This window comes from Anopheles ziemanni, chromosome 3, assembly GCF_943734765.1.
Source record: "Anopheles ziemanni chromosome 3, idAnoZiCoDA_A2_x.2, whole genome shotgun sequence".
NCBI classification, from domain to species: Eukaryota; Metazoa; Arthropoda; class Insecta; order Diptera; family Culicidae; genus Anopheles; species Anopheles ziemanni.
Genome location: NC_080706.1, coordinates 77080504 through 77100677, shown reverse-complemented (window position 1 = coordinate 77100677; position 20174 = coordinate 77080504). Strand labels below are relative to the sequence as shown.

The window sequence follows — 20174 nt, the reverse complement described above, 5'->3', positions numbered from 1 at the left end:
GTAAATAGAGGCATGTGGCTGAAGGCATATGGTATTTTTAATTTACAAAATCGAAAAATGAACCGGGATGTTAAATAGAAAAGGTTTCGGGGACGTATCCGGCCCGCTGAACCGTACCGAACTTCCATTTTAATTGACAAACTATTTACGGAACTACCTGTGCTCGGTAACGATTACTGTTTCCCAAGAACTCACGGGGTGCACATAACATGCTATAATCCAGTTGAAAAATGTCCCATTTCAAAATCCACCGGCCAACACTAGTGAAGAGTGTGCATGGAGAAAGGGGAAGCAAACAGTAGAGCTTACCCCGGCAAGCATTCGCTTCCGCTCCTTTGGCTAAGCTGTGGAACGTGTGTCGTTGACGAGCTGCTGATTAGAAGCGCACTGCATCATCCCACACTCTACCCCGGGACAACACCCGGCTTTGGAAGACAAAACCGCAATGTGGAGCAGAGCCAATCGGGCCCAGAATGTGCGATGCATGTGGATGTGTTACCACATGGAGCCAGAGAAATGGGACAGAATGGCAGCATATAAAATTGTGCATAAGCGAACGGCCGCGAGGAGAATGTTGCGTTGGGAGCGCAAGGGACGCCGGCGGGGACGGTCCGGTATTTATAAGAATGATGACGATGATGATGATGACGGCGAGAGTCCACCATCAAGAAGGGAACCGAGTGCTTTCGGTGGTGGTCAGTTGTACGGCTTGCTCTTGGAGCACCATGCACCTCCATCGTTTGCGAGCGATTGGTAACGGTAAAGGTGTATTTGTTTGTTGGCTGGTATGTTTTTGTTTTCCCTCCTGCCTACTTCACGTCTTGTTCCTCCAGCGTCGTATGTGCGGAGCACACTCCGCCTCTCTCTGGTCCGTTGTGTTTTGATGAGCTAGTCGAAGGTGGTAGAATGCGGGTGATGACACCAATCCGGGTGACGAGTTTTTCTTTTTCTCACCCAACAACACATGACGGCACGCTCGTTTCCTTTGGATGGCTGAAGGGAAAACGGAAACATTCCAACCCTTTCTCGAACACCTTTTGCAATAAAAATAGAAGAAAATTATTTGACTAGAAAATATTGGACAAACTCCTACATTCCATTATTCCTAAAACATCCGTGTCAACCCATTATTTGGTCGAAGGAGAAAAAAGGACACGTTTATTGCAACTTTTTTCAGCTTCCAGCTCATCGCCAAAAAAGCGCCTCCCACTTTAGATCCACTTTAAAGGCCATCGAAATTATGCAGGTTAAATTGGTGAAGACGCGCTCTCGAAACTATCCCCAGAACGGTGTCGGAAAGTCAAGGTTGTTGGCTACCCAACACCGACGGCAGCAGAGGAAGAGAGTGATTTAATTAACATAAATAATTAAACTGAACCCCCTTTTCCGAGACGGCCGAAGACAAGATCAGCTGACGGGGGAGTGTTGCTTTCCCGTTCGTTTACGTAGTTGATGGAACATTCTGTTTAGTATCGTCAACATATGATGGGTCGTTTTAATCGATTTGACGCTGCCAGTTACTTTTTTTAGGGGTTTTTGAGCATGACGATTTTTTGCATTAAATTAAGGAAAATTATTTCTCTCGTTTGCGTATCAGTATTTAGGAATGAACAGTTTTCAAGTTGTTTTATGAATACGGCAAACCTAACCGCACCCTTTAACTTTGAAAACTGGTCATTAAACTTCATTAGAGTACCGTTAAATTTATCGATAACTTCGATTGGGTATCTTTATACGTCATTAGACAATTTTCAGATTGTTTTGAACAGATTGAGACTGTTTTGGTTGTTTATACGTTACCTGCATCTATAAAATGCAAAATAAACCGGCCTTCAATTTGGTAATTCGCTGATCATGTTCAAGAATAGCCTATCGCAATTCATCGTAGTTTAGCGATGGCTAACCAGTGCCCTAGTCACCTATTCTTTTTCAACGGTACATTCAACTTGTTAAAGGTTGCTCTATCCATATAACCATAGAACGAACTGATCTTTCCGACACTTTCACCGACAAACCAAACTCTTATACTTGTTCCGGCACGAAAAAAAATACACTGATTAACCGATTGCCATTTTGCTTCGATATCATCACGTTTTCTACTTGCTGGTTAATTGTTTCTTGTACCAAATTTTCTTAAATTTACTGCAAGAATTTGTCACGCTCCACCCTATACTTAGTATGCGTTCAACCGGTTAACGAATTTGTGATCTGATTAGTATTTTTCACGAGAAAGCATTGCCATATGCCCTTATTGATTATCTTCCCTCTCCTCTTCCAGCGATGAACAAAATGAGGCCTCCTCGCTGGCCAACAACAACTACTCCAGCAGTTCCACATCTAGTCTTCCATTGGCCCTGGACAGCCGGTCCACCTCGCTGGAGGCGGTCGGCGGAGGTCCCGGTGCCGCGACTGCGGTCTCCTCGGCTGGTCCAGCAGGAGCCGCCAGTGGTGTCGGAGGCGTGGGCGGTGTCGGCGTAAACCCAACGCACTCCCCAGGTGGCGTCCTGCCTGCGAGTGGGTCTACCATTAGCGGTGGCACGGGCGCACTGTTGCACGGGGTCGTCGGGTCGAACGTACCGACGGCGCGCGAGTGGATCGACAGCGAGGACGAGGGCACGGTGGAACCGGAAGCGGACTGGAGCTCGAACATACCACCCGAGATACTTTCCTCCATCAGCGACCTAGAGAAGAAGCGCCAAGAGGTGATCAATGGTACGTTACACTGAAACGAACGCAGTTAGCGCTTTGAGCTTGTTCGGTTAAAACATTCTTCTTTTTTACTCCAATGTCTAGAAATTTACCAAACTGAACGCAATCACGTCCGCACGCTGAGGCTACTGGAGGGCATCTTCATGCGGCCGCTCCAGGAATACGGTGCCCTACCGCACGATCTGATGCACCTGCTCTTCCCGCACTCGCTGATTCACCTGAAAGATCTCCACACCGCGTTCGAGTTCAAGCTCAAGCAGCGGCGCAGCGAGCACGCAAACGTCGTACGTGAGATTGGCGACTTACTCCTGAGTATGGTAAGTTTAGATGATGGTTGACTAATGCGGCATCGTTCCGTAACTAAAACCCCTCCTTTCACACACACACACGCTTATCGTCCCGACAGTTCGATGGACAAACGGGTGAGGAGCTGAAGGAGCACGCGGCACACTTCTGCGCTCGCCAACAGATCGCCCTGGAGGCACTGAAGGAGCGCCGGAAAAAGGACGAGCATCTGCAGCGGATACTGATCAAAGCGGAATCTCACAAAGCGTGCCGCCGGTTGCAGCTGAAGGACCTTCTACCGACGGCACTGCAGCGACTGACCAAATACCCGCTGCTGTTCGACAACCTGTACAACTTCACCGTACGCAGTTCTCCGAAGAACGAGAGCGAAGCTCACGCCATCCGGAAGTCGCTCGTGTCCGCCAAACGGATCCTGGATCACGTCAACCAGGCGGTACGGACGGAGGAAGATATGCATAAGTAGGTTTCATTCTACGTTACGCTGTAAAGCGAGATTATGGAAGAGAGTGATCGTTACTACAATCGTATTCTATTTGTTTCCATTCAAGGTTATTAACAATCCAACGCAAACTCGACAAGAGCGGACTGGATAAGGATGCTTCTAGTGAATTTAGGGTGAGTTTAACATAACTCCACTTGTTGTACTTGTCGTTGGTAGGCTTTTCTAATGGTGAAATTATCATTCCTTTACAGAATATTGATCTAACCGTACGTAAGCTAATCCATGATGGGCCTTTAACGATGAAAAAGAATCCAGGTGTACAACTGCACGGACTGCTGTTTGAAGATATTATGGTGCTGCTACAGAAGCAGGTTCGTTCGACAATCCTTCTGTTTTCCTACAAACTTTCGTTGAAGAAACCATCACCACCCTCAATAATGTCTCACCCTGTTGTACATCTTTGTTTTCGGTTCTACTTTCCTCCAGGACGACAAATATCTTCTCAAGTATCACTCTAGTCCCGGTCTCGGCGGCAGCGAAAGCAAGTACGCCGAAGGCCGTTTCAATCCCATCACCAAAATCAATCTCATCCTGGTGCGACAGAGTGCTGTCGATAAGAACACGTTCTTCCTGATCAACACCAACGTCTCGCAGATGCTGGAACTGACCGCACCGAGCAGCACCGAGTGTAAAACGTGAGTAAACTTTGCGCCATTTTTTTTTACGATAATCATAAACTTCGCACCGCTAGAGCCAGCCGCACATTAAATATTTTAGTGTGTGCCCCGGCGCAAGCTAAACAAACGGCACCATAAATCCTGGTTGGCATGGAAACTATCTTGAATGCGTCGAAAATTTTCCTTGAGTCTTTGAGTTGCATATAATCAGGCGTTCGGGAGAAAAATCGTTCCCCAATACATATGTATTTTAAACGATTTTCAAAAGAGTATTACAGCTGACTAGTTGTGAATGAGAAGCGGTTCCGTTAGAAACCAAATTTGCATTTCAAAAGAAGCGTCCGAACCTTGGTAGAAGCCGTATGTTGTGGAGAAGATAAGCAATTTAAATATATACCTCTCTAGTATCTTCTGTTATCTCAACGTCAATAAACGCGTGTTCAAGCTCTCGAAGCTACACCTTTCGGGTCATTTTGAAAACGAGTCGCGGTTCACCTTAATTTGCATCATAAAAAGCCAGTACTGACAACAAGTTTATCAAAAGGTTCTTTGCGTTCAACGGCTGTGAATATGAATTTTCATTGCAAATTTGGTAACCCAACAAAAATATCTATGCCCCCGCAATCGGACGTTATCGATCCGTGTAACACTTTCATGTTTTGCTAACCCACTCGTTACAATGTAAGCAGGTTGGCGTGTGCTGCCTTTGATTTTACAGTCCATCGAATACACTCATTCTAAACACGCAAGTAATGGGCATTTGTCGTCGTCGCACTTCGTCACACTTGTGCTAAATTTAGTAACCAATTTTCATGTTCGAAAAAAACCAAGCCAACCCACGAGTTTTTGGAGACATGATGATTCATCTGGCAACGTCGACGTGTCGGTGGGGGGAAAGGATATTTTTAGCATGAATTGTCCTTTTTTTTACCATAAAAGAAAAATCATTTTGAAAATGGGCAAACATGCGAAAAACAAACCTTTCAACGAAATGCCGTTACTCATCGAACCATATTTCGAACATTGGTAAAATTGAGCAACTATTCGGGTGTGAGGTTAAATGTTTTATGTTTGATTTTAAATTGAAACTTAACGTGATAGAAAGTAATGTTTACAAAAGAGGAGGCGATGAGGAGGTGCAAATGGTACTGCAAGCAACCTTGCCGAAGATGTAGTTGAAATCAATCGACCCTGCGCCGTCGCTTTCTCCTTTCAATGTTCGTCGAGAGCCTGTGGAGGAAAAACTGGTTTGCGTTGTCCCCCGCGAATGCTCCTCCCAACCCGTGAGATGAGCCAGGATGGGGCGACACGTGCGCGCATAAGAGTATGTTGTCAGCGGCTATTAGCAACTGGTTATTGTTTCATCGCGATCATCACCGTCGTTGTCGTCGTCGTGATGTAGGATTGCTTCTTTTTTTTCGTTTCCATTGCTTACATGTGACAGTGAACATGACTGGCTCTCGGAGTAAGCGGGAACTCGTTTAATCCCGTCCGTGTACCGGTGGTAATAAAAGAAAACTGAATCGTTTTCCATCAACCGAGAGTGGAATGTATTTACATAAAACGTCGTAATTTAAATTAATAGGTGAAAAACGTTGGGCCCACCTGCTTGCTGCTAACGATGTTGGGACGATTTATTTGCGCAATCAAGGGGCAAGCTTTTAATAAAATCAATTCTGATACATTCGACGCCTTCAACTGCATGTTTATGTTTACCTCCTTTCGTTTCATATTGAATTTTTATAAAAAGGATTTTATCGGAACTTTTCCACTCGGTTACAACTTTGGCAAAAGAATCTTTATTAGGAAAACAACAATAAAACAATTGCAAAGTTTTTCTTACAACTTTCCCAACTGATAACATGTGGTTTTTGTGACATCATTTTGCTTTTGCCCCACGCATATGTGCTACTGATTCTGCCTTCCAAGAACGGATCGGCAAATAAAAGTAACAGGCACATGAAAACGCGCTGCATGCATGGTGAACCCATCTGGTACATCTGGCCACCAGTATCGCCACCAGATATGTACGGGGGGCACTAGAAGAAATTATTAGCAAACAAACCAAAGGCAGAGCAAACGTAAACGAGGCAACCGTTTCACCACACGCCCACTAGGTCACAGGCTGCCTTTCTGGGAGATTGTCCCGTATCCTTTCGCGAACGAGATTTTTATTTCGGTAAACTCATTACATTTGTGATTGTCCCGGTTTCCCCTGGGGCTGGCAGCTTTCACCAGATATGAACAGGTAAAGAAATATGGGGTTGGGGGGAGGGGAGCGAGACACGAACCCACAGGGAAGCCATTTTTCACGAGATAATGCTGTCTCCATCTCATAACTTCTGGGCTCAGCGTTGGAGAAGGTTCTGTAAGGAAGAAAAAAGGTCTCACCTAAATTCCATTGCAAACATATTGCATGGAGCGGCCAACATTTTCCAAATGGACCAACATTCTACAGACGCAATATAGCTTCACTTTTCTTCGTTACAGGTTTTCCTTTAATCAACAGAAGAAAAAAAACATTTTTAATTGCCTTCCACAAAGCAACCAATAGTAGCACTCTCACGTTTGTTGTCAGTCAGATTCTCGTTAAGAATTATTTTATAGACCCCCGTTTGTGCGAATCGTCTTGGCCGAGTGCGTATGATGTTGCGTCTACTGCGTAGATCTTTGTGCCTATGGCTCTATGAAGGGGGTGGAAAAGAAAAGCCAGTTTTCCAGTCCGCACACAACGCACTGCACGTTAATCGGTCGATCTCGTCCACGGCAGCAGCGGCGGCGGTGGCCCTGAAGAAAATCGGAGTCGCCGCGAAGTGTGAATGACGTTAAGCAGCCGCCGCCGCCGCCGCCGGTTAGAAGGGGAGGTGGTGGTGGTGTCTCTCGTTGGTTGGGCCCTCCGAACCGTTTATCCATCCATGTCGGGTTAAGCGTATTCCACAACACTCCGGAGGCGGCAGCTCCGGGAACAGGTCAAGTACACAACAACACCCCATATGACCTCTCACATCCGTGCGGCGGACAGCTTTTCCTTTTGCTTCTTCACCGAGCCGAAGATTGTTGTGTCCTGATTTCGCTCTCGTTTGGCACAACTCCCTTTCATTTCGCCTGTGTGTGTGTTTGTGGTCCATGGCACAAATGGTCCATTTTATGCGGCACGTTTCGAAGCCAGATTCACAGCCGCGACGAAAATGAGAACGGGAAAATGGTTTGCTTGAAAATTAGACTAAAAAATGTGCCACCTTAGGTGCGTTCAGTTGACGACGGATAGTAACATATCAATAAAGTAAATTCTACGAGAAGCTAATCGTCTGCTCAGATGAATGTGAACGAGGCACAATGACTAACCACAAATATTTCGGATTACCGTGAGACATTTTCCTTCAAACGCTACGTGTTGGTGGATACTTTTTTGACGGCAGGAAAACTTCCTCAACACCCTTCGTAAAATTCAAAAGTCTTCCCTCCCACACCCAACCGCCGCCAGCTTTTGGCTAGTCAAAATAAATTGCACACCAAATAGCAAACGCGCGCGTGAGCGCGAACGTTGATGATGCGTTTTAGGTAGAACTTGAGCACGTCTCTGCCGCTTCCCTGCTTGTGTGGATTTAAAGAAAACGAGAATCTCTGACTCCCGTTTCTTTCTCCTCTCCCCACGGACGTCCGTTTCTCGCGTGTGCTTCAGAGGAAATCGATTCATAGGAGAAGTCGCACAACCGGAAAATCGGAAATCGAACGAAAGCGAGGGAATTATCATAACAAGAACGCCGGAAAAGTTTACGCATCCGGGGCACGCGGGTTCCTGCCTTCAACACTTGCGTGTGCGCGCCTGCGTGTGTAGGCGTGCGTTGCTGGTTGGGTTTTTCGGCTGGCCGATTCGTAGGTAACCGTAACGACGTAAAAGGATCACCGGTTATTTGGACCCTTTTTGGAAGGGGTGCTACACTTGAAAAGTTTGACCGAAAACGTGCTCCTCGTCCGGGATGTGGGCAAATATATATATATATTTTCCCAAGCAGACATCTGGTACTAAAAGGTTTTATGTTTAGTCTTGTTTTTCATTCGTGCACCCCAAAGGCCCTGGCGAGAGGAACGATGGTTGGCAGAGGCGGGATCCAGTGTTGAATTTGTCCCATCATTTGAAGGAAGTTTTTTTCTTCGGTAGAATTTCTCTACGGAAAAAACACAAAGTCAAAGAGAATAATGTTGCAGAATAATTACCGAACAGAACAGTCATTTAGGTTGTTTTTGCTTAGGGCTCGGTTGTTGTTACGGCTTTGATAAACTTTTCCAATGAGCTTATCGCCCCCGATCCCCCCCCGACGTCGCCCCATGCCCGTGGCGTTGTATAATATTTCAACTCAATTAAATTCCAACATGTGCGCCACCGGCCCCACGGTTTGGAAGTTGTAAACCATCGTTCGACAGCTCCATCCGATTAGCCATAGCTCCGGTTGTTCGAAGACGCACGCGGCAAACATAGAGAGAGAGAGAGAGGAAGTGGCAGAGACTGAGGGCTAGTACGGCCGAGCGATGGAGAGTGAGAGAGAAGGGCAAGTAAAATGAGATAAAATTTGCCCAAGGTTCGGGTGACGGGTGACGACGGGCCCTGCCGTGTGCCAGGTCCAGTCCGTGCATCCACCCGTCCGTGTCGCCCTTAGACCGTGTCAACACGGTGAGCTCACAGCCGTTGACGGTCTCGGAAGAGCGAAACCACACCAACCCCCCGGTTCGACGGTCAGGGAGGGAGGAAGGGAAAAGCAAGCTGCGTGGAGGAGGGTACCTTATAAGACTCTGTTTCGCACTCGAACCGGCTCAGTTTTCCCCGAGAGCGTGAGAAAGCCGGACGCATCCTTCGGACGAGGTGTGTGTTTTCCCTTTTTTTTTGGGTTCGTGTCACCGGGAAAAGCGCGCGCGAGGAAAAGCTGTCTTGCCGGAAAATTACAGTGTGTACGCAGTTTTTCTGGAACTCCTGCTGCAAAGCCATATCGTGAATTCTTGTGTTAATATGTACCCGAGTTAACAAAATTCAGTGTCGTGTAGAATTTAGAAAAACAAACCCATAAACCGTTCCACCTTCATCTTGTAAAAAAGCGAAGGTTCTGAAACGAAAACAAAAAAAATGGCAGTGGTCAAAGCAACCGAGTGTATTTGCTCCCTCGTGCACAACTAACCCAGTTTGAATCTAATCCATCTAGTTGATGTCTTCGTGACGCGTACGCACGCACGGCACCACGGTTCGTCTGTCGTGTGCTGTTGGCGGTAACATGTTTCAAATCTGTCGAATTTGTGATGGTCTCACGAAACAACGACATCCGTGGGGGGGGGGGGGGGGGGGGGGGGGTTTGTTTTTCCACCTCTTCCGCTCGCGCGATGACCGCCCGATGTTTGTTTACACATCCTTTCACATCCAGCGTTTCGTCGTTTCCTTCCGTTGTCTCGAGTGTGTGAGGCTCATCAGGCGGCACGAAACCCTAAAACAAGGGGGGCAAAATAAAACCATCTGATCTTCATCCACCGATCGGATCCATCCCACCAACAACCGTGTTCATGCCCCTCCCCCTGCCCGTGGGTGGGTGGTTGGGTTTGTTCTTGTTTTTTTTTCTCGAGATGGAAAAAGCGGAGCGAATACTTCGGAGGAGGAGAAGATCGTGATGTTCTGCTCCGTAGGGCGTTTTGTGTGGGACGGTGCGCGAAGTTTTGAAGGTTGCTATAATTGCTCCAAACTCCAAACAAAACGCACACAAACACACCCACCGTGCGTTGGCGCACCGCCGTGCGATGGACAAATTGGCCGGGTCATTTATTCTAGAGCTCTGCTGCGGCTGTGGTGGTAGTATCAGTCGCCGACATTGTAGGCCAGTAGGCCGTCCGATGTCGATGGGGGGAAAATGTCGGAAAATTAGCGCGTGAATAAATAGGAGCGCGCTAACGTGGATGATTGAACTGCCTCAATTAGGAGGATTTATTGGAGACGAAATAATGGGTGGAGTGATATAAGGCAAACGAGCGTACTATGTCGTGCAGAGTCTTTTTCTTGTTCCTGTAAATTGGTCAAATTTTCTTGTTTTCTGATCTAAATCTATTCTAACCTCATAGATAGAACCGATTCGTATCTGCGTAATAATTTTGCTGCAAATTGCTTAAGATTATCTCTCATAGCCTCTCAGAAAATGGTTGTCATATCCATAGTGTTTGGAATCATTCAATTTCGAACGGATGCTTTCAGCCTCTGAAAATTCACATTATTTTCAACCGATTGATTCCGTTCTAATACCCTTATTAAAGGAGGAACTTTACTGGGCAATTTGCTTCAAAATTCTCTCCAGCTCTCATATTCTGGAAACAGGTTGATGCTGTACTCGAAACAATTTAAGGTTTTAGTTTACATGCCATTTCCTTCCATAATCAATCGAGTTGCAAATAGAACTAACAGAACGCGTTTTACAAACTCATAACTGGTAGTAACCCAAAATATAGTGGAAATTCAACCGGCCTTTAGTTAGGAAAAGAAAACACATTTTAGAAGGAAATTTTTGTTAAACGTATAACTTTACAAAAGACAAAATCAATTGCCAGCAAAATTTACAATCAATGGAAAGAGACCGTACTTCACGATTGATTGTCAATATTTTATTTCGTGGCACATTTTTGTTTTATCATTTCCACCCGCTTAAATTGTTTAAACGTAGAAAAGTAATATTTTTACATTTTCCTTCGTTGGATAATTTATAGGAATGTCTCAAAATTTCGCTTTGATCCGAATGTTTCGAAGCTGGTCCTAAAAGCCCTGATTTTTGTTCCTTTCTACAAAACAACAATCATTTCAATGCTATCCATTTTCATGTGCATATGAAACTCCATCACAACCGGTAAAATGAATAATTAAAGTACTTTGCTCTTTTTCCATGCCAAACACAAGCTGCAAAACACACCTTCCCACTCGGAAGTAATGCATTATGGGGATACTTAATTATTCAGCAAATAAAGCATGATATGATGCTGCAACAACGCACCTGAAGTCGGGGTGGAAAAACTTTATCGCATGCCGCATGAAATTTGCTTCCGCTTCACTAAACAAATCCGAGTTCCATTAAAAACAGAAAAGTGCTGGAATGCTGAGCTCGTTGCTTCCCAGCAGCATCCTGCCATTCCTGATGGTGAGATATTAGACACCCACTTCAATCGAGCCATTTGCCTGGGACTTGTTTACGGGCCGGTATCAAACGCCCTTCGGTGCCTTTGGTTCAGGTTGCGAGAGGGAGGGAGAGGTAGAGGTAATTGTTCAAACATGTGTCACTTTAAACATTGACACAACGTTTAAATTACTCTCAGTGCAATGGCTGGCGCGCATTAAATGTTCTGAAAAGGAGCTTGCAAACCTGGCCCTGGTCTATGAAAACCCATATGACACTCTGTATGGTGCTACACAACAAGGTGCCTGTGTTGTTGTTCCGTTGAAGGAAGGCCGTCGACGACGCGATATTAAATTGAGCTAACGAATGTCCCAATGCCGGTCGGATTAAAAACACACAATTAAGATTATACGATTGGAAATGGAAGGCACATTTCCCGGCATACTCTCCCTCCTCTGCACACTCCACCGAGATCCGACGTCTTGCTCCTCCGGAACACTCCCTCCGGCGGTGGAGGGGAAAAGGATGATTGAAAGTTGAATAGGCCAAACGCAAATTGCCCGTTGATACGCGATATCATCGCGCTGCACAAGCACACACACACACAAGCACACCCTGCCCTGCCCCGCCCTGCCCTAGCCGCCCTTTGGCACAATTGTAGCAAAATGACAATATGGTAATTGACATTTCAACAGTCACCTGTCTCGTGTGATGGTGGCCTGGGTCGGCTGGCGGTTGTTCAATGTCGATGTTGACATCGCCTGTCGTCGTGTAACATGAGCCATACTGGATGGTTGGCTCGCTGGCTGGCTGGCTGGCTGGCTGGCTGGCTGGCTGGGTTGGTCAATTATTTCCTTGGAGGAAAACAAAAAAACTAGCCAGCCCTATGTCCCAATGCGATAAACATTCAATTACAAACAAACGTCCTCTCTAGGCCGATCGGTTTTGATGTCGACGGCAGGGTCTTCACAGCACGATGTACCTTTACTACACAATACTTTTACTCAATACTTTTTACTATTATTTCTCTGTTCACGAGGCTGATGAACTGCGATTTTCGTTCTTTAGGTCATAATTTGCATGTACATTCTTACACTGCACACAACAATCCACTTCCCCTCGAAGCTAATTGTGCTGACACGGCGCGGTCGGCGAATGCGTGGAGATTCATTGAACACAATTTGATTGGCATGTCGAACACCGACATCCCATCCACCCATTCGATCATATTTCCTTCGGTAGAAACAATCAATGTTAGTACAAACCGAGGCAAGTTAAGGTAGCGGAATTCCGTACACGAGATATGGAAATTTGATCCACCCGACGGATCTGAAAGCGGGCCCTGCTGCTGGCACACACTTTGACCTGGACCAAACCGACTGTGAAAGTTTCTGCGGTTTTTCGATCTGCTCGAATGGCTGAACTTCAGGATCGATACCTCCCAGCTGGCCCTGGGACTGTTTGGTTGCCAGTTTGATTAGCATTGTTTTTAATTTCACTTTCATTTGCGGTTGCGGTTGAAAGAAAAGGTCTGCTAGTTACTTCTACCATGTGTGTGTGGGAATCGTGATTTCCACGGAACACCGGAACACGTGGTGGACATGAATATAATCGGTCGAACTGATCAGAAAAAAACCTTGGCTATATACCAAGGCTAAGCTAAAAAATAAACAACTGCCCACTGACCGCTAATGGAAGGTTAATCAAGCAAATATTCTTTTTATTTCCTCCGGCAACCAGCATCGGCATGTCATTTGCATTGTAAACAAAATTGGTTTATTTCACAATAAAATGTCTAGCCCCCAGTGTTTTATTCCGAGATTCTCTCCGTTTGTTTCCCGGTCGCCAGTTGATAGGCGCTTCCCTAAAGGCTATAGTGGTTTTATTTACATTTTATAGGAGGAGGCTGAAGAAGGTCTCAAAAATCCGCGACGTTTAATGTCACTCGTGCACTTATCAGTTACCACTTAAACAAAAAACTAAACCAAACAGTACGCAAACCGCCGCCGTTCGTTGTGTCGTCCTTCCCTTCACGCCAGTTGATCACGAGCGCTTGAGCGGATCGGTATAGATCGTGTTTCGTTTCAGTTTTGTTTGTTTGCAAAGCCTGTGCGCCATCGTCGCAGCAATAAAACAATCATTTTTCCACCAGAATGCGTTCTTTGGCGGTTTCCTAAAAGCCCCCTTAAACCGATAGAGAGCGATTAAGTTACGCCGGCTTTTTTTTATCAGGCAAAATGTGGAGGTAATAAAAATAACTTATACGGTCTGTTTAGCAAAAGAATGTGACCTGCGTGAAAACAAAACATTAAATGTATTACTCTTTTCTGACAGTTATTATTTAGGACTCTTAAATCATATATAGCTCACATATTACGTATCGAATAATAAAAAGGAAAAAGGTAAAAGCGATACTTAAGCCTAAACAATGCACAAACTAGAAAATCCAATCTAATTATCGGATTGAGGATTCAAGGATTCAAACACACTCCAAGCCGGTCTAAAAACTCCATAAGGCTTGGTGAATCACCATTCCGCTTAGTTCCAATTAGTTTGCGAACTTTCCTTTGCCGCAGATAGGCGTAACCGCAACACATTGCTCCACAAAAGCCGCACTTATTACGTCCGAAGGCAGCATACCGCATGCCTTCCCCATGTTGCGCAATGACCGCACGGCCGCTGATTCCCTGATAACAATGTAAATCTTCCGGTCCTGCGGAGAGAACCGTTCTACACACGTTGCCAGTGGGGGGGGAATCAGTGGAAAGGAAGTCAAGTAGATGGACGGGAGAGACAAAAGAGGATGAGCTTTTCGCATGAAGGCCACACTTACCTAACGCTTTTTTGTTGACTTACACAATCTCTTGCCCCTCCCGGTTCGCGTCGTCGTCGGTGCGTTGGAATGGAAATTCCAATTTGCCAGTAATAATCGGCAGATTCGTCGGCGGCCGCCGTTCGGTTGGCTGAGAATATTTGTCAAATTAAAGAGGCCGTTCGGAGGGTCTTTAATTGTAAACTATTAAGCGAAGCGACAACATTATTTAAGGCCCATAAAAAAGTGATAACCGCGATATACCCTATAATCATTATAAAAAATTAACCACCTGTTCGTCCAATGTCCCAGGAAAAGATTAACGTTACGTTTGGGGAGCGAATACAAACTACCAATTTACGTGCAACGGGGCACAATTACATAGGAGCGTTAACTCATCCCCGCGGCTAGTAGTGGTAAAATGTAAAGAGTTTTACGGATTTGTCACCGGTCAGTTGTAGTGCGGCTTGAATAAAAAAGAAAAAAAAAATGATGAACTTAACCGTCCCGACCGTCACGGGTCGATTGCGACGCAAAAGTATCGCCGCTGAGGTGGCGCACTGTATGCCCGAGCTGAGGTTTGAAGACGGAGCCGGTTCCGCCGCCAAACATCACGCCAAGCGAAGGAGCAGCCTCGGTGGAGAACCGATCCGGCGGCCTTCTCTAGTGTCCAGGTGTGCCAATTGTGTGGGGAAGCGTCAATACCGAAGATATGAGGAGGGCTTAAAATTGTTTGTAATAACTAACGTTTCCCTTCTTTCCATACGTTTTCCGTTGCAGATGGTTTAAACACATCTCCGATGCCGCCGATGCCTACAAAGCACGTACCAAAGGAACGCACGAATACGGCGACGACAGCAGTGGCGGTGGTGCCGGTCATCCACCGAAGGACAGCTTCGAAACCGTCACCGAGACGCAGAAGATCGAGCAGACGTCGACGCCGCTCGAGCGCAAGGACACGCAGTGCCGCGCCATTAGCAGCAGTGCCGTCGTTGGCCATCATCCGCACCAGCAGCAGCAGCAGCAGAACCAGCAGTCCCCCCACCATCACCACCAGCAGCAGCACTCGTCGAACGTGGGCCATGGCACGGGTGGCGCAGCGGGAGGTGGAGGAGGAACACCAACGCATGGTGCCGGAGCGGGCGGACGGAGCGCTGCCGCCGACGAAGATCATCATTCGCACGGCAAGGGACGCCACTCGACCGGCGCAGGTACCGGTCCCGGAGGGGCGAACGCCAACGAAACGGAGGACAACCTGGAGAACGAGGAGAAGGAAAAGTTCAAGCGGACGCAGCGACACGGTTCGCAGGAGTGTAACGGTCGCTCGTCGGACGACGGCGAAGACGACGACGACGCGCCGGAAGACGACGAGCATTATCCACGCCGGGGGGCGGCGAGCGGTGGCCGAGGTCCGAACAATACGCGCACCATCACGCAACAGTGTTCGCTGGTGGCCCCGAGCGAAATCCATGTCAGTGTCAGCGCCACGCTGACCGCGGAACCAATCCTAACTCCGGCAGGTGAGTTTCATTCGGGTAGTTCGTGCCCCCGGGATGGGATAAACAACAACACTCCTGCCAGGCGCTCGCTCCAGAACTAGCATGATGATGCGCGGAGGAAATTCTTGGAAAGTCCGCAAGCAAGGAAGCGTCCGTTTTCGTTGGCCGTTGCAAAACCAACATCCAAAGACACGGCAGAGTACCAGAGTACCAGACGGTGAAAAGTATACCAACTTTCGGTCGTTACAATGTATTCGGTTCGAATTGCGATGATCTAATTGAAATTGATTAACGATGGTCACTTTTCGTCGAAATTAGATTCGCGCCGTTAGCTTTCGATCACGTAAAATAGTTCAACCTAACTACGTACCTAGAGTTTGATAATTTAGATTTAGATTCTTGCATATGAATTACTCTTTGCTTCGATTTAGAGATTCATGCATCTTTGGATGAGAGAATCTTAGCATAACAGATTAATGAAGTCAGATTAAAAAGTCATTGAAATGGGAAGGGAAGACCCTAGATTTATGTAAATCAGATTCAGATTCATGAATCCCACAGGTATATCAACTGATGAACAGTAATGAGCTAAAAATGGGTTTTGTTTTTTGGTCTCATAATCCACGCCAATGAAAGAATCGTGGAGATCCACGAGAGATGCATTAAGGTTTCGAAAGATTCATAAACATTTGATTATCGAATCCCTAAAGATTCAATGTATCCATCTGAATTAATCTTAAGTGAAAGATTAATATGGATGAATCTCGCCAAAAGATTCATTAAGCACAACACTAGCGGACCCCTTCCCCCCATTTTTGTCACCCATCAAAGCGTCATGAAGATTCATTGAAGCTTCATGAAATATTCATCAATGTTTTGAAAGGTTCTTAAATGTCTAAATGAAATTTGTAAATCATAAATCTCGCCAAAAGAATCATAAGGCACACATCTACTACGCACATTTAAAGTACCTAGTGTAACACGCTTTCCAGACTGCACCGTCGCGTAACGCGACGTCGCCTGACAGGCGCTGAACTCCATGCAAAAAAAATCTAGCGCGATTCGCGGGACATCGCGCAAGGTTTTTTTTATATGGAGTTCAGCTCCTGTCAGGTGACGTCGCGCTGTATTGTGGACCCCGAGTAAGGTTCAGAAGCGTTTGGGGACAGTTAGCATCGAGTAAAAGTTGTCATCGATTGAATTGGGCTTTAGATGAATCATTTCACCAATTAAATATCCCAAGTGTTCCCGTGAATGTGATCATTCGCGATGGAGGCAAACTGCATCATCCTCAATGTGGCCAAGTTGGCAACGTAAACACACACGATCCCCGTGGTCCCTGGTTTCGTATCGAACCCCGTATTTGAAGCGGAACTTGGCAAAGCTATTGGCAGCGAACGGAACCGCTATTTATTTTCACTTCTTTATGACTTGTCGACGATCCTGTAAACAATCCGATCCGGGATGGCAAGTGAGTTGACCAATCAGCAATCTCACCCACCCGAATATTGGTCAGCTCGGCGTGCATCCTTCGTGGGAAGTAGAGAGTCCCACAGGAACACAACGGTCGGTTGGTTGATGCAAAATTTCACAGTTTTTGGTGAAGTGAACCGAAGGGGAATGTTTGTTATTGTTGCTCGCGAGCTCTGGCAGACATTCTCGCGGGAGTTTATTTGGCTTCTTCGCGAGAGTTCCCGACTGTCCCGGAATAGTTTTTTGGTTATTTATATTTCTCATCCTCAGTTGTTTTAATTGGGCAGACGTCTGTGCTTATTTTCTCAACGTTGCTCGGGGTCATTATCAAATTAGGGAATATAGTAACCACAATAATAATATTGTAACTTGAACTAAATGGAAAATTATAAAAAAATGTTCAAAATATATAACAAGAATTGTTCTACAACAGGAGATAATTTATTAATCCAATGTTTCCCACCCGCTATCAGAACAAATGCGCCGATACGACCAGCTGATACAGAAGACGCTGGCCAGCAAGCAGCGCATCGTGTGCGACATGTTCAAAGTGCCGGACGAACACTTCCAGGCGATAGCGGACATTGCCGCCCAGCCCGAAGCACCAAAGGAACCGACCGACATCGTGCTGGCCGCGTTCGCCTACGGCCAAACGCTGATGGAGATCCTGAACGAGCACACGCAAGTGACGGACAGCCAGCAGATCAGTGCCGTTTCCACCTCGATCTGTGATGAGTGCAGTGTGCGCCGTGGCCGCTGCACCACCGGCAGCAGCAGCAACAGCAGCAGCAACAGCAACAGCAGGAACATTCCGTCGACGACTACCACCGGCGCCAAAGACCCGATCGAGCCGACCGGCCCGACGATAGGCGGTCAGTCAGTGCCTTCCGCGTCAAACAACACATCCCCCCCATCCGCTCCCCAGGTTGCCGGCCAGCCGCCTCCGCCACCACCGCCGATCGCTGTGGCCGTGTTGGATCAGTCCGTCAACATTACGGAGGACGAGGATGGATACTGTGAAATCGATGAAGTTAGGTAGGGTTTAGGAACGTTTGGGCGTTTGTGAAGAATTAAAACTAACGAGACACACTCTGTAACCTGTCCACCTTATAGAGCCGCCGCCGTGCTGATGGCAGAGAACGAAAAGGCACGCAAGCTTACGGAAGCTTCCAAGCTCGCCGCTGCGGCCGCCGCCGCCACCGCTGTAGATACCTTAGACGACGGTGTGATTGGAGGTGTTCCAAAATCGCCCGAGTCCCATATAGAAATCAACGAGAACTACGACTCGACAGTGGTAAGCATCCTTCGACGCTTTTCTTACAACAATTGAAAATTTACCATTTTCCCCGCTCTTCTCTCTCTCTCACACACGCGCACACAGAGTCCATCCATGACCCAAAAATACTCCGGACCGATGGGGGTTGAGCTTTGCGGCAAGAATCGGCTGCTCCACGCTACGTCCCTCGCTCCGACCGTACCGTGCCATCTGATAGCGAGCTACGTCACTGGCCTAAACGCCCAGATTTCGCAACTCTTGGTTAGTGGACAACGCACTCAATTAAACCTCGATCTTGCTAACCACCCGCTCTGTTACCTGTTTTTGTTTTTTCCATATATTTTAGCATAAAATTAGTGAAAAGGATGTCGAGCGAGAGCATCTGCGAAGGGAAAATCAACACTTACGGGAGCTGCTGAATGCAATGCATCAGGAACGTGTTTTAGAATCGCAGGTGAGTGGAGTAATAAATTCCGAATGAACGGGTTTGGCGAGGTTACTGTATCTCTAGCTTGCAAAATGTACTTTTGAGAATTATTTCTCGCTTTCCAATAACGAAGCAACTATTAAGAATTCAAAATAGAAATTTTAACTTTAATTATAAGTGATTAAAAGACTGCATCTTTTGCATTACAATTTGGGTGCTTTCTCATAAGGACTGGTATTCATTTACTTGGACCAATTCGCTAGTTTTTTCGGGGATTTTTGATATTTGCTGAAATGAAATTTCAATTTGAATGAAATCTAGCATACCACGATCTGGAATAAGCGCTCTCTCAGTCCCATGGAACTGACAGAGCCTTTTTTGTAGGGAAACCAAGTTATTGGGGCCGACAGTACATCGCGTTTCTTAAAGTAATATGGCGTTATTGAAAAATTAACAAAAGGCTTTGTTTTACCACTTTTTTGCATTGTTCTATATCGCCTAGGAATGTTTGAACATGCAAGCACTGCTCACTACTCACCGTCGATGGTCTATGACGAATTAACGACTTAACGGAAAGCAATGAAAATGACCGTAGCGCCTAATGTGTTTATTCGGAATCATAGGAACATCATAGGTCGAAAAGCGTCAGAGACAACCTTTGAAGAGAAAAACTAATCCTACGATTGCATAATGTACAGTGAGCCCAAAAAGTATTCGTCTAGATGAATATTTATTTGAAAGACCCGATTTATAAGCCTAGTAGGCGCACAACAAAAATTCCAATGGTCAGATTGAGTGTGGTACTGGCCAAGGCACTATCGATGTTTGATAAAAATAAAAAAATAGAAAAACTTAACAGTAAAATAAATTTAAAACTAAAAAATTGAAATTTTGCTAGTGCAAAAAGTATTCGTCTAGTTGGAAATTGACCGCCTTCCTGTGGGCCTCTCTGAATCTAATTGATGGCAGATCACTAAAGTGACATGATATTTCAATTTGAATGAAATTTAGCATACATCGGTCTGGAATTAATACGTTGAGCGCTCTCTTAGTCCCATGGAACTGACAGAGTATTTTTTGTAGGGAAACCAGGTTATTGGGGCCGACAGTGCATCTCGTTTTTTAAAATAATATGGTCAGTTCGCGTTATTGAAAATTTTTGTTTAGGAGGCATCGGGAAATGAGCAAAAAATGTACAAAAGGCCTTGTTTTATCACTTTTTTGCATTGTTCTATATCGCCAAGGAATGTTTGAACATGCAAGCACAGCTCACTACTCACCGTCGATGGTCTATGACGAATTAACGACTTAACGGAAAGCAGTGCAAATGGACGTAGCGCTTAATGTGTTAATTCGGAATGTCCAGTTAGTTCACATCATAGGTCAAAAGGCGTCAGAGATAACCTTTGAAGAGAAAAAC

At 46.0% G+C, this 20174-nt stretch overlaps 1 protein-coding gene across 1 annotated transcript in view; it reads left to right on the top strand.

The window, feature by feature from the left end:
• Nucleotides 1-20174, top strand: part of LOC131285532 (uncharacterized) — a gene marked incomplete at its 5' end in the record, with an annotated part of 50487 nt that overhangs the window by 28159 nt on the left and 2154 nt on the right. The window contains 11 exons of the mRNA XM_058314390.1: nt 2279-2712; nt 2794-3026; nt 3116-3474; nt 3564-3630; nt 3709-3828; nt 3944-4152; nt 14860-15599; nt 17525-18086; nt 18165-18345; nt 18433-18588; nt 18674-18781. Of these exons, the coding sequence (XP_058170373.1) occupies nt 2279-2712; nt 2794-3026; nt 3116-3474; nt 3564-3630; nt 3709-3828; nt 3944-4152; nt 14860-15599; nt 17525-18086; nt 18165-18345; nt 18433-18588; nt 18674-18781 (3169 nt within the window). The remainder of the gene's footprint in view (nt 1-2278; nt 2713-2793; nt 3027-3115; nt 3475-3563; nt 3631-3708; nt 3829-3943; nt 4153-14859; nt 15600-17524; nt 18087-18164; nt 18346-18432; nt 18589-18673; nt 18782-20174) is intronic.